Source organism: Rhinoderma darwinii, chromosome 9 (genome assembly GCF_050947455.1).
Source record: "Rhinoderma darwinii isolate aRhiDar2 chromosome 9, aRhiDar2.hap1, whole genome shotgun sequence".
Lineage (NCBI taxonomy): Eukaryota > Metazoa > Chordata > Amphibia > Anura > Rhinodermatidae > Rhinoderma > Rhinoderma darwinii.
In genome coordinates this window covers 80,191,696-80,206,244 of record NC_134695.1, presented here as the reverse complement: position 1 = coordinate 80,206,244, position 14,549 = coordinate 80,191,696, and the positions used below count along the sequence as shown (strand labels likewise).

Sequence of the window (14,549 nt, the reverse complement as noted above, 5' to 3'; positions counted from 1 at the left end):
ATCCTTACAAGAAACATGCAGAAGGACAATATATTAGTGAGTGCGCCCCCCAGCCTAATCCTTACAAGAAACATGCAGAAGGACAATATATTAGTGAGCGCACCCCCCAGCCCAATCCTTACAAGAAACATGCAGAAGGACAATATATTAGTGAGCGCACCCCCTCCCCCCCCCCCCCCAGCCTAACACTTGGTTTACACCTCAACAAATCGCTGCAACTTTCACTCCTTACACTGCACGGAGGAGACCGCTCCAGAGAACCTGACGGGGGGACCGCTCTGCTGGGTTATTTGCCTCGTATACTGGACATTATCCTTCCGGTCTGTGGTCTGGGGTCTATTAGCTGCGCTTGACCACATGCAAGTCACTAATATCTGCCAGGGAGAGAGAGCAATATACTCAGGATATATGTCCTCTACCTTGTGAACGGGGCTCTGTGGGGGAAGGGACCTGCCCCTTTAAATAGAATGCAGAACCCTCAGCTCAGCACAGACCACACGCAAGACGGGTCGTCACATTGTCACCGCGAGGACCAGCGTCCTGGAACACCCCTCAGAACTTAACACCATCAGTCCACGTCAGGTCTTTTCCCAAGTATTACTCACTACTCATCCACCACCAGAGGGAGGATCCATTCACCTCCTGAATGTAAAGTGATAAGATGACTGCAGAGCAGGCCGCCATTATCAGCCGCCACACTCATCTCATAATAGTGACCAGGGAAACCTGTAAACCTCATTCCTTTGTATCGCCCATAAAACGCAAACCAGTAACGAGTCCCGACAAGAAACAGAAGTGTTCAGCCTGTACGGAGCCGCCAGCAGTGCAGGAGTTAAACCCCAGATCAACAATGGGCAGTCCCTGGCAGGGTATAAATCCTTACAGAAAGTTCATTAATCCGGCCCCCCATTATTCTGCATGAATCACGGTGACTTGCAGTTGTAGTGAATAGTAATGACGGATGAATAAAGGTTTACACAGCGCAGGATGCGGCTGCCACCAGCGACCAAGCAGCGGATTACACAGGGGCCGTACGGACAATGCCGCGGACCAACGCGAGTGAGGGGATGTTCACACGGCTTATTTCCAGGCATGTTTTGGAGCATAAAATACTGACATCACACTCCGAAATACACTCCGAAATACACTCCGAAATACACTCCGAAATACACTCCGAAATACACTCCGAAATACACTCCGAAATACACTCCGAAATACACTCCGAAATACACTCCGAAATACACTCCGAAATACACTCCGAAATACACTCCGAAATACACTCCGAAATACACTCCGAAATACACTCCGAAATACACTCCGAAATACACTCCGAAATACACTCCGAAATCAGTTTCCCATTGATCTTGATGGCACATACACACGCTACTGAATTTAAAACTTACGCCTCAAAAAAGTAGTGAGAAGTCACTTCTTGGTGTTTTTTAGGCTGATTTTTCATTGATACTACAAAAAAAAAACAACTTTGAAAATACACCTCAAAATACGCCAGCTAAAAACAAAACAACTTTGAAAATAGGCTACAAAAACGCCTGGATTCAGAGGCTGCTTTCTATTGACATCAGCCTCACCCGCATGCTGTGTGAACATACCCCGAGAGACACAGGAAGCAGCAAAGACAGTACAGGCCCCTTCACATGGAACGACACCTCAAATGGAATGACGGCTGGCCTGGATCTGACGGTCATTTCCATCAGGATGATCCTCATTGCCGGCACAGAGCGCCATAGATACCTAGCAATGACTAGCGACTGCCTGCCGACATGAGCAGCATTGGACGGAGTTCACACCTAGTGTATTTGCTGCAGATTATCAAACACAGATTTTCCACTCCGCATTTGGGCTCGTTCACACCTGCGTTCAGTCGTTCTGCTCCGTCATAGGAGCAGAATAACGAGAACAGCGTAAGATCGGGATGCACGGAATGACCAAACCCAACAGAACCCATCACGGCTTCTGTCATTTTTTTCCAGCAAAAAAACAAAACAGAATCGGTGACGGAACCTCCAATGCAGGTGTGAACAGGGCTTCAGAGGTAATAATAATCAGATATCTTAGGGGCTGCTCACATCTGCATCTGTTAGGGGCTTCCGTCACAGATTGTTTTTGGCGGACAAAATAGCGCAGCATGTCGACGAACGACGGAACAGATGTAAACGAGCCCTTTACACGGACTCATTTTTACCATCACTCAATAATTGGTCAGTGTGAACGAGCCTTATACACTTCCCACAAATTCCAGTTTTGTCGATCATTAGGTTTAAAGCTCGCGCTCACGTTCAATGTGTTGGGATCACTAAGCTAGAGATTCGAATTCGGTGAATTTAAGGACACAATTTGCAAATGGTTCTTTATATTATCCGATATGAGCTGGTGACTAAACAATTCTCCCATCTCTAACATTTACAGAAGTCACACAGTTAGTGTTTATATTCACGCATTGCGGTAATATTGTCAGGATTTTAGAAAACCGCGGCAACAACCCGATATGACCGCAGCATGTGAACACACACTTAAGGCATCGCAACATGAAGCAGTTGATGTGCTGCCCAGATGTGGTCAAATCACAATCGTATGTGGATATTCGGGTAACTGGGCCATTAACAAGAAGTTTCATGTGCGGCACGGACTGAACATGCGCTCTCCTCGCGGCTCTGCCAGTCGCTCCAGCTGGTAATACGGTTAGGACTTCTGCACGTAGCTCCGCAGTGAGGGTAGACGGGGCCCATCAGCAAAAGATCCCTGCGAGATTCACCCCGGGACTAAGAGTCATCACCAGCAGAAAACCTCCGGCCAAAATATTCATCAGCCGCTCTGTGACCGAGTGACTGCGCCGGAGGATTACTGCGAGACGCGAGCTTCTAATAAATTCAAATTAAAGTGTAATACAGCGACCTCATATGGGGAATATCCCTACCGCCGCCTGCTCCAACACTGCAGCCAAAAGAGAACCATCAGCACAGATGTAACTAAAGGTTCCCCATACACATTAGAGGAGCGTCGCCAAAACACACCAATTTTGGTGGGCCAGCTGACTAATGTGTATGGAGGAGTCCTGACCCTCCCAAAAACAGATCATGCCCGATTCCTTGTTCCCGTAGGAGATAAGCCGCTGCCAGAGGTGTCTAGCAGCGGTTTATTCCCCTCTCCTATTAAAAAACACATCCCCCAAGCCAAGCAAGCATGTATATGGGGGAGTCGGGAGGAACGGTCAGCTAAAATAACATTTAGTCACTAGCTATTATAAGCCGGGCAAAAAATAAATAAAGAGCCACATTCGGGGGAATTTCTATAGGTTCTACGCCAGTTTTCCGGCGTAGAATAGGCGCACATGCCTAACAAGTAGAGATCGTCACATAGAGAATGAATGAAGCAGTAGTGCGCACGCGTGTCCAACGCTCCATTCAGACGGGGGACACAGGAGCCTCGTTCACATATTACTGGGGGCCCCAGCAGTTGGACTTGCAGGAATCATACAGTTATTACCTGTCCTGTGGATTGGGGATAAATGAGAACCCCTTTGTCAAAATAAGCGACATTATTGAGGTGTTAAAATGAACTAAAGGAACCTGAATTATGCACAAACTATATTTGGATGAGAAGTTAAAGGTGCTGTCCAGACCAGGGGAGCGGTTTTTATTTTTTTATACGGATTACCTATCCATAGGATAGGTCATCAGTATATGATCATGGGGGGTCCAACAACCGGACCACACACTGATCAGCTGTGGTCAGTGCTGGAAGCAGAAGGCTCCAGTCACAGTATAGCGGCCGTGAATAGGAGCAGAGCTGCAGTAACCCAGGACAGCCGTATACTATGGCGGGTACCTTCTGCTACCAGCACACGGAGTCATCCGCGGGTCCTGTGGATAAGTCATCGGTATTTAAAACAGCCCCGAGCCCGGACAACCCCTTTAACCCATTCCCTTCTTAAAGCGGTTTTGCAGGAATTTAATATTGAAGACCCAGTCACTTGAATGGAACAGAGCTGCAAGTAGCTGCAGTACCAGGTGCAACCACTACTGAATACACGGCGCTGTGTTGGGTAAGCAATGAAGAGGACACAAAGCTCACCGGGTCAACGTGGCCCCTTCAATCAATTGATCGGTGGGAATGCCAGGAATTAGACTGCCACCAATCAGAAATTGGTGACATATAAAAGGATCGTCATCACTATCGAAAGTTATTTAAAGGGGTTATTCGGTAATGTAAAGTTGATGGCCTATCCTCAGGATAAGCAATCAATATCTGATCGCTGAGTCAGTCAGACCCCACCGATCAGATATTAATTGCCTATCCTGTGGAATTAAACAATTTTACATCACCTTATAACTCTTTTAAAGGTTCTGTTCATATCGATTTGTGAAATGACAAACACCAAAGGCGCATGACAAAACCCATTGATTATAGGGGGTTCCCTAATTTTGACTGGATTGTGTCTGGTCTTGCAGCTCAGCTCCGGTTTAGGGCATGAGGCCATCACACACAACCTGTGGTCCACATTTCTAGAAGAAAGCAGCCATTTTTATTTATTCGTGTACCAGGTTCATACACCGGAAGCTGCTCCACCAGCGCATGGAGAAAATATGTGGTAAAGCACCGGATCTATGAAACGACAACATTTCTCCCTGAAGTAAAAAACGTCAGAGAATCTACGACGGCAGGTCATGTAACGGCTCTGATAGTCTCGACTTCACTACAGCGTCACATCCGCACAATATACACCCGCGCCTGGTTTAAAAACATCACGTATTGAGACATCAGCAGCCTGACATGTATTTCCACAAACCCCTCAATACCTACAACTCCCAGCATGCTTTGACAGCTGGGAGTTGTATTTCACATCCCCTGGAGAGCCACAGGCGTTAGACCCCTGAAGAATAAGACCAGAGCGGTCAACATACAAAGACCATCCCTTACACTGCGGGGACACACGCGTGACATGAGAAGATCGACACGTGATCGGCCAGAGCAGAGGACACGGAGTAGAGGTAAGGCTGGTCACACACATACGATCGCTCAGCTGACAACTATTCCTCCAGATCCCCCCATACACGAGAACACTGGGCCCAGCCGAGCACGCATGTATTCTGAAAGGGAGCGGGGAATAAGCCGATCACAGATCGCTCTGGTTGTGGCTCATCTCCCCTGAGAACAAAGGATCGGGCATGCTGAAATCCAACTGTCCGCTCTCCCCATCTGCCTTCAGAGGCCCCCATACACATATGATGATCTGCAGATCCTACCAAAATTCATCTAATATGTATGGCCACCTACCCTCATAGTCCGGAGCGTATAAGGCCCTGTTCACAGTTTTTTTTTTTACAAGTCTTGACGCGGAAACTGCACCAAAAAACGGCTGAAGGCCAGGCCACGAGGAGCATCAGCTCAGTCAGAGGCCCCAGTACACCTGCTTGAACCACCAATGTCACAGCCCTCAGCACAAATGGCCCTACAGATTTGGCCTGCACCTAAACCCCAACGGCCCACGATCCAGCAGCCGGGGAGGAGAGACGATCTGGGGGATACACCATCTTTGACCCCCTATGCCCAGGCCCCTGCATATGCCTCAGATTCTGACCTGGAGGATTCAGCCTCACTTCCTTCAGATGTGCCCCCTATGTGGAGGGAATGTTTCTCACAGTTGCCCACTAAAGAGGACTTTAAGAGTATGATACAAGAAGTGAAGGCAGCTTTTCGTTCAGAATTGGCGGGGGTGTCGCAGCATATACAGCAGATTGCTACGAGGGTGGAGGCTTTAGAAGATGACCACGATGCCACTAGGCGCCATGTTTCTGTGATACAGTCTTCAGTGTCCTCCCAGCTGGCGTCCATTAGAGATATGCAACTGCATCTAGAGGATTTGGATAACAGAGGTCGCCGTCATAATATAAGGATAAGGGGCATACCGGAGCCCTCGGGGTCTGAAGATCTTCCCATCGTGTTAGAGACTATCTTTAACGACCTTTTGGGTGCACCCCCGTCTAATCGGATACCGCTTGACAGAGCGCATAGAGCACTGAAACCAAAATCCATTACATCTCAGCCCAGAGATATCATCTGCTGTGTCCAGGATTTCCGCACTAAGGAGGACATTATGCTTAAAGCCCGTCAGCGTAAAGACCTGGAGTATGCCGGTGTGCCGATTCAGTTATTCCCGGATCTCTCCTGGATTACGTTACAGAAAAGACGTCTGCTTCGTCCACTTCTCGCAGCCCTACGGGACCACAATATTATTTATCGATGGGGGTTTCCGTTCTCCCTTACAGCCCGAAGAGATGGTGTTTCTGCAACCCTGAGGTACCCAGGGGATTTGCCTCATTTCTGTGACTCCCTTGGTATACCAACGCCCAAGATGCAGAATTGGGAGACTCCTTTGCCGCCTTCGTCTCCACCTCCAGTCTGGCAGTCGGTCCGAAATAAGCGGAGGACCTCTCCAAGACGACAGTCTACCCGAAGTTCACCAAGACCTGATTTGAATTGATTGACGCTGCGCAGATACACGGCACCTCCGTAATATATGTGAAGGAGCCTGGTCACCCATACCAGCTGCTCCCTTCGCCAGTTGCACTATCCTAGGCTAAAAATGCATTTAGGATTATATTTCTGATTTTATGTTGTTTCGCTTTAATTCGTTAACGTAAATTGTGGCAGGGCGCGATTGCCCGGGATACACTTGGCTCTTTCACCCCCTTTTTGTTTTTTCTCGGCCTGTACGTATTTATACGTACTTTTGTACTAGGTTCCTCGACTGTTGAGACCCGACCTCCTTTTTTGATAGGGGTAATTTGTTTTGCAGTTCTCCCTCTGTTTTTAGAGAGAGTTGCAAAGGGTAATATTGTATTACCAGCTTTCTTTTGCTTTAATATCACCCGCCCCAGGGTATAGTATTCTCCCTGGTAGTATTTTCTGAGTGTGTTTGAAATTCATTGATCTCATGCATTTCTCTTTGTTCTCACTGCAGATATGTGTATTGTCTCCCTGGTACGTCTTTACCCCAGTGTCTTTCCCTCCCCTCCTACTTTCATCCGAAATAACACTTGAGACGACAGTGAATCCTCCAAGAACCTCCAAGGTAGAAGGACGCCGTAGAACACTGCTTGCTTTGAAACCGACATGGGACTGGCCCCGACATAACTGTGAGCTGTATACATCCGCACTTTCCACATCATTCTTTGCTCTTTCATACATCTTTGACCATGGTTAAATTTGTCACACTTAATGTCAAGGGTCTCAACTCCAATGTGAAGAGACGCTTGCTTCTCAGGGAGTTGAAATCGCTTGGAGCGGAAGTTGCTTTTCTGCAGGAAACACACTTAGATTCATCCGGAACTTTCCAATTTGCCCGAGGGGCGTATCCTGCTGTGTACTCTGCCTCGTCAGGTCGCAAAAGGGAGGGGGTGGCCATTTTGATAGCAGCTTCCTGCCCCATACAAGTTCACACCTCACATCTAGATCCGAAAGGCAGATATGTTATAATAGAGGGGACTTTGCTTGGACAGCCCATCGTTTTATGTAACGTTTACTCTCCTAATACCGCACAGATTCCATTCCTACGTAGACTCCTTTCTAAACTCCAGAAGCTTCCTAGGGGGGCATGGCTGGTGGGAGGAGATTTTAATGTCCCGTTCTCCACGTCCATGGATAGGGTCTCTCTTACACACGCTACTCCGACGCCCACCCTTACAGGACTTTCTACACGTTTTAGGCAACTAATTAGAGAGCACCAGCTCTATGATTTGTGGCGAGTGGATCACCCAGGTGATAGGTCCTATACCTTCTTCTCCCATACGCACAGCACTCATACACGCTTAGATTACTTTTTTGGTAATGTCCCTGCCCTCCGTGCGCTCCAGGGGGCGAATATAGACCCCATCTCTTGGTCAGATCACGCACCAGTTTCTGTGTCCCTACAGATAGGGAAACCAAATACGAGAGTATGTCATTGGCGCTTAAACGAAACTTTGATTAAGTCCCCTTCTCTTAGGGACAGCCTGGCCGGGCATATGCGGGAATTTTATGCACTTAATGAGGGATCGGTTCCTTCAGTATCCACTCTTTGGGAGGCGCATAAGGCGGTGATGAGAGGGCAATGCATAGTAATGGGATCTAGATTGAAAAGAGACTCTCGGGCCAAGCGGGTGGCTCTCCATCGGACAATTACTAAGTTGGAGAGAGAAATGGGGATTAAACCGGCGGTCCCGACACTACGGAAATTGATAGAGGCTAGAGCACAACTCAAGGACTTAGCTATGAAGGGGGTAGAAAAGTCATTACTATACACAAAAAGGAAATATTACGACAAAGGTAATAAGGCGCACTCGCTTCTGGCCAGACTATTGCGGGATCAGGCGACTGTTCGTACTCCACAGGCGGTTCGGGATAAGGCGGGCATACTCCAGCATCACCCAGACACGATAGCCACACTTTTTCATGACTATTATAAATCCTTATACCACCTGCCAAATACCTTACCACCTGATCCGGCTCGTCGGAGGGAAACGCTGCAAGCATATCTCTCTTCCTGTGCTCTCCCTAAACTGAAAGATGAGGAGCTTTCATCCCTGAATGCCCCGATCTCTGCGGAGGAATTGTTTGATATATTGAAGGACCTCCCTAGTGGTAAGGCCCCTGGACCAGATGGCTTTACATATGGGTATTATAAGACCTTTGCAGAGATCTTGGTTCCACGGATGGCTTCGTTATTTAATGAATTCCTACAGGGTTCTCCCATCCCTCAAACATTCCTGCATTCTCATATCACGCTGATCCCTAAACCGGGTAGAGACCACGCAGAGTGCTCCAATTACAGACCCATAGCCCTTCTGAATTCGGATCTAAAAATTTTCACCCGTCTTCTAGCTAATAGACTCAATGTTTGGCTCCCTTCTTTGATTCACAAAGACCAAGTGGGCTTTGTGCCTCTTAGGCAAGGAGGAGACAACACACGAAGGGCCCTTGACCTCATTGATGCCCTCCAAAAGCAAAAGGAATCGGCGATCCTTCTTAGTCTAGATGCAGAGAAGGCGTTTGACCGCTTGGGATGGCCATTTATGTTCGAAACTCTAAATTCATTTGGGATTTCGGGCCCTTATTTGACAGCACTGCGTGGTCTCTACTCCAAACCAACAGCGGCAATTAAACTCCCACACTCCACCTCCCCTCCGTTTCAAATCTGGAATGGTACACGTCAGGGGTGTCCCCTATCCCCACTTTTATTTGTGCTATGCATAGAACCTTTAGCAGCTCAAATACGGAAATCCAGGGATATAGCGGGGGTCCAGATACAAGATAAAGAGTTTAAGGTTTCCCTGTTTGCAGATGACGTCCTCTTGACTATCACTAAACCTCATACCTCCCTCCCTAACCTTACTACAGTTCTCCGTAGGTATGGGAGGCTGTCAGGATATAAAACTAATACATCTAAAACGGAAGCGCTCCCTCTTAATGTTCCACACCAGGAGCTCCAGCTACTCAAACACAACTACACCTACAACTGGAAGGAAACCTCCCTGACTTATTTAGGAGTTCAACTCACTCCCTCCTATACGTCGGTTTACAAGGCTAATTTCCCCTCTCTGTTTGTAGAGCTACGTCAGCTAATGGCCAGGTGGGATCCTCTTCCCATGTCATTTTTTGGGCGCATAGCAGCGGTCAAAATGACCTTGCTCCCTAAATTACTGTACTACTTTGAGACTTTGCCGGTAGCAGTACCTATGAAGGAATTGCGGGCTATGCAGTCTTCTATCCTCAGGTTCATATGGCACTCCGGCAGACATCGAATTCCGAAATCAGTTTTATTATCGGGTCGATCTGCGGGTGGGCTATCGGTCCCTGATGTGGTGAAGTACTACTGGGCGGCACACCTCCGTCGCATACCCAGCTGGGTGTCTTTAAGGGCGTACAATAAATGGACCGAAATAGAGAAGCTATGGATGGCCCCGGTCCACCCAAACTCCCTGTTATGGGGTGACCCACTAGTAATGCCGACTGCATCTTTATTGGGTCCCATGAGATTTCAAAGGGAGGTGTGGGAAACCTGTAAAAACCGCTTCCATTTGGCATCGGGTTGCCCGCCCTTGACTTCGGTACTCTACACTCCCACTATCCCGGGGGGCACTACCTCCCGAATAGTCCGATTGTGGACGGGAATTGAGGTATTTCACCTGGCTGATATGGTTGATCCCCACACGCAAGAGCTTCACCCGTTTTCATACTTTCAAAAACATCATAATATTCCCTCCGCTGCGTTCTTTCACTATCTTCAGGTTAGACATTACATGCAGCAAACTTTTAGATCCACGCGGGTTACTGCACCTACAAGCTTCGAAAGGTTATGTCGGTATGCTACCACCACTAGGGGGCTTATCTCAGCCATTTATGCATTATTGCTATCCCCGGAGGGTTCCCCTCCGCCTGGGCATAGATACATGTTGAAGTGGGAGGCCTTACTGAATAAATCCATCCCGCTCTCATTGTGGCAGATTATTTGGTCGCAAGCAGCTAAAACCTCCATCTGCACTGCATATAAGGAAAACCAATATAAAATCCTTATGTTTTGGTACCATACCCCTGCCTTTCTGCATAGCTTCAATCCGGGTATTCCGTCGGATTGCTGGCGATGTAGAGGTCAGAGAGGTGATCTGTTCCATATTTTCTGGAGCTGTTCACTGGTACAACAGTATTGGTTGGAAGTTAAGAACTTGGCATTGGCGGTGTTGCAGCAGGATATTCCCTTAGACCCTCTTCATTACCTCCTAAATGTTCCCCCTAGGTCTTTGGGGAAATCACCAGCTCGACTCTTTCGACACTTTCTTACAGCCGCTAAGACGTTGATAGCATGGAAATGGAGACAGACAACCCCTCCCTCCCACATCGACTTAGTAACTAGAATTAGGGAAATACGTACAATGGAGCATATGACGGCCTCTATTGACAATGAACTGGACAGGTTCAAAGTGGTGTGGGACCCGTGGGACAAGTATTGGATACAGGGAACTCAAGATTAGGTGGTAGGTGGAGCTCCGACTATCCCCCCCCTCCTCACCCCCTTAAACCCCTGTGTTTTTTCCCAGATGTTTTGTCTGTCTATTGAAAGTTACTGTCTTACTATGTGAATTGCATGGCCCTTCATGCTGCTCTAAGTTATATGTATATTGTTGAAAAATTTTCAATAAAAACACAGTTGAAACCAAAAAACGGCTGAAAATGCCTCCCATTGATTTCAATGGGAGACGGGGGCGTTTTTTTTACCGCGAGCGGAAAAACCGGTTCGCGGTAAAAAGAAGCGGCATGTCCTTTCTTCGGGCGTTTACGCCTCTCACCTCTCATTGACAGAAATGGAAGGCAGAGAAAGCGTATTTTGCGGCGTTTTCTGCCCATAGCACTCAATGGGCGCGAACGAAAAACGCTCGGAATTTTGAGGCAGAATTTTCCTCCTGCAAAAAAACTCAGTGTGAACAGGGCCTAAGGGTATGTTCACACGCAGTGTTTTCATGCGTAATTCGGGTATTTTACGCCTCGAATTACACCTGAAAAAACGCCTACAAACATCTGCCCACTGCCAGCAATGGGTTTTACGATGTTCTGTTTCCACGAGCCTTTATTTTACGCGTCGCTGTCAAAAGACGGCGCGTAAAATGACAGCTCGTCAAAAGAAGTGCATGTCACTTCTTGGGACGTTTTTGGAGGCGTTTCTCATTGACTCCATTGAAAAACAGCTCCAAAGACGGCCGTAAAAAACGCAGCGAAAAACGCGAGTTGTTAAAAAAAACGTCTGAAAATCAAGAGCTGTTTTCGCCAGAAATCAGCTCCGTAATTTCAGATGTTTTTGGTTAAGCGTGTGAACAGAGCCTAATAGTGCGGGAGCGTTATAACAGGAGGATATCAGTCACATGATGTAAGTGTCCCTGGAGGTTCTCAGCACCGGAGATGTGACATATAGTAGTTGTCATAGGGGCAGGGAGGTTTCTACACTTCCCATTACTCAACCCATTCATGAAAACTAGTCAGATTCTGCCCATCCTGACATGGCTGATAACAGGGAGCAAAAGAGTGTATTCACCTGTCCTACGGTCATCCTGCCTGACATGTCTGATAACAGAGAACAGTAAACTGTAGGACAGGTCCAGGCTTCGTTCACGTCGGGGGATCTGTGCAGACGTTCCATCTGATCTTTCCATCAGGGAATCCCGTGAACAGAACCCTGACTGAAAAACGGAGACCATGGGTTTCCATTTGCATCACCCTTGATTTCATTGGTGACCGATCCGGTGCGATGGTTTCCATTGGTCTCCGTTGTGTACGGGCTCCGTCACTTTGATGGAATGAATAGCGCAGTCGACTTCGGTCAAAACGAAGGAACCCGTACACAACGGAGACAAATGGAAACCATCGCACCGGATCCGTCACCAATGAAATCAACGGTGGTGCAAATAATGGAAAACCCATGGTTTCCGTTTTTCAGTCACGGTTCTGTTCACGGGATCCCCCGACTGAAAGATCAGACATAACCCGTGAACGGAGCCAGACACTGATGTGAACGAAGCCTTATACAGTCACCCCCCCCCCCGCCACGGCTGATAACAGAGAGCAATAAACTGCCCCCTCCCCCCCGGCCTGACAACAGCTTGAACGGTGTAGCACGTGGAGAATATACAGATTGCTGATGCAGCGCCTCTTTACAGCACACGGTCACTAAGCTAAAACGGTATAAATAATCCAGCGTAAACTGCGGACGTCACGTCAACAAAAAGGGCGCAGCCCCCAAACTGTGAGGACGACGACCCCCGCGCCGAAACCTCAGCATTGAGGCCACAATGCAAGAAGTGCCGGACCCCCGGGCTCATGTTTCGGGGGGCACCTGTTGTGGTCACAGGAAACACTCAATGCCGCCCTATAGATGTGAACCCCATTCAGCGGGGTACCCTGCTCACCCCAAAACATTCCCCACAAGGTCATGCCCCATACAAGACACGGAGACCCCAGAATAACCAGTCACCCCATAAAGCTGAAACATGCTGCACCCCTGAACTCCAGACATCACCCCCAGTCTTATCATTCCAAATCTGCACCCCATAACGCACCACAGAACCCCCAATCATCCTGCTCCCCTCCCCCACAGCGACCCCCATAACCCTCCATACAGCACCCCTCACACACCCATCACACCCTCCGCAGGGGCTATGGTGACTACCGGCGGTAAGTGGCATGGTCTGGACGGTCCCCATAGCTAGGCCTCCGGTATCAGGCCCCACGTGTGATCCGGAGCCCCGGGCCCCGATGAGGCTGCAGAAATAAGGCCAGGCCTAGCACTACAACCACCCTGCTCCTCCGGCCGAGCAGTGTCGGAGGCCCCGGCTACTCCCAGACTGTTTTGGGGCCGTTGGCTGCCCCTCTCGTACCTGCGCGCCCGGGGAGGCCATGCTGGACACTTTCAATGAGTGAGGCCGCTCATGCCGCTTCCCCCGCCACCGCCGCCATCTTCTCTCAGCGCGCCTACCCAGCTCCGCAGGAGTGCGCAGGCGCAACCACGCCCTTCTCCTCCTCCCGCTACCCCGCTGAAGGCAGTACCTAGCAAGGGAGGGGCGGAGTCTACCACGTGACTCCTGAGCGGGAGGCGAAATAGAGAGAAAACTACAGACACAGCCTGAATAGAAGAAGGCAGAACACGGAGGAAACAGAGAACCTGAGAGGAAAGAGACAGAACACATGGAAAAGAGAGAACCTGAGAGGAAAGAGACAGAACACATGGAAAAGAGAGAACCTGAGAGGAAAGAGACAGAACACATGGAAAAGAGAGAACCTGAGAGGAAAGAGACAGAACACATGGAAAAGAGAGAACCTGAGAGGAAAGAGACCGAGAACCTGAGAGGAAAGAGACAGAACACAGAGGAAAGAGACAGAACACAGAGGAAAGAGAGAACCTGAGAGGAAAGAGACAGAACACAGAGGAAAGAGAGAACCTGAGAGGAAAGAGACCGAACACAGAGGAAAGGGAGAACCTGAGAGGAAAGAGAAAACCTGAGAGGAAAGAGAGAACCTGAGAGGAAAGAGACCGAGAACCTGAGAGGAAAGAGACAGAATACAGAGGAAAGAGAGAACCTGAGAGGAAAGAGAGAACCTGAGAGGAAAGAGAGAACCTGAGAGGAAAGAGAGAACCTGAGAGGAAAGGGAGAACCTAAGAGAAAACCTGAGAGGAAAGAGAAAACCTGAGAGGAAAGAGAGAACCTGAGAGGAAAGAGACCGAACACAGAGGAAAGAGACCAAACAAACACAGAGGAAAGAGAGAACCTGAGAGGAAAGAGACCGAACACAGAGGAAAGGGACAGAAAACCAGAGGGAAGAGACTGAGAATCCAAGAAGAAAGTGTAAGAGAGAACCGGTGAGGAAAGAGACAGAGAGAGCCCGAGTGGAAAGAGAGGACCATAGAGGAAAGAGAGGACCTGAGGGAAGAGACAAAGAACACAAGAGAAAAGAGTAAGAGAACACCGGTAAGGAAAGAGGCAGAGAATCTAAGGAAAGAGACAGAA

General features: G+C 48.6%; 1 protein-coding gene across 2 annotated transcripts in view; it reads right to left on the bottom strand.

Annotated features, from left to right (window-relative positions):
• Window positions 1-13,551, bottom strand: part of USP10 (ubiquitin specific peptidase 10) — a 55,059-nt gene extending 41,508 nt beyond the window's left edge. Inside the window, exon 1 of one of the 2 annotated variants that reach the window (XM_075838283.1) lies at window positions 13,422-13,551. In XM_075838283.1, coding sequence (XP_075694398.1) covers window positions 13,422-13,442 — 21 coding nt within the window. In that variant the 5' untranslated portion in view covers window positions 13,443-13,551. The remainder of the gene's footprint in view (window positions 1-13,421) is intronic. The other variant, XM_075838282.1, reaches the window with a different exon arrangement.
• Window positions 13,552-14,549: the final 998 nt, after the last annotated feature.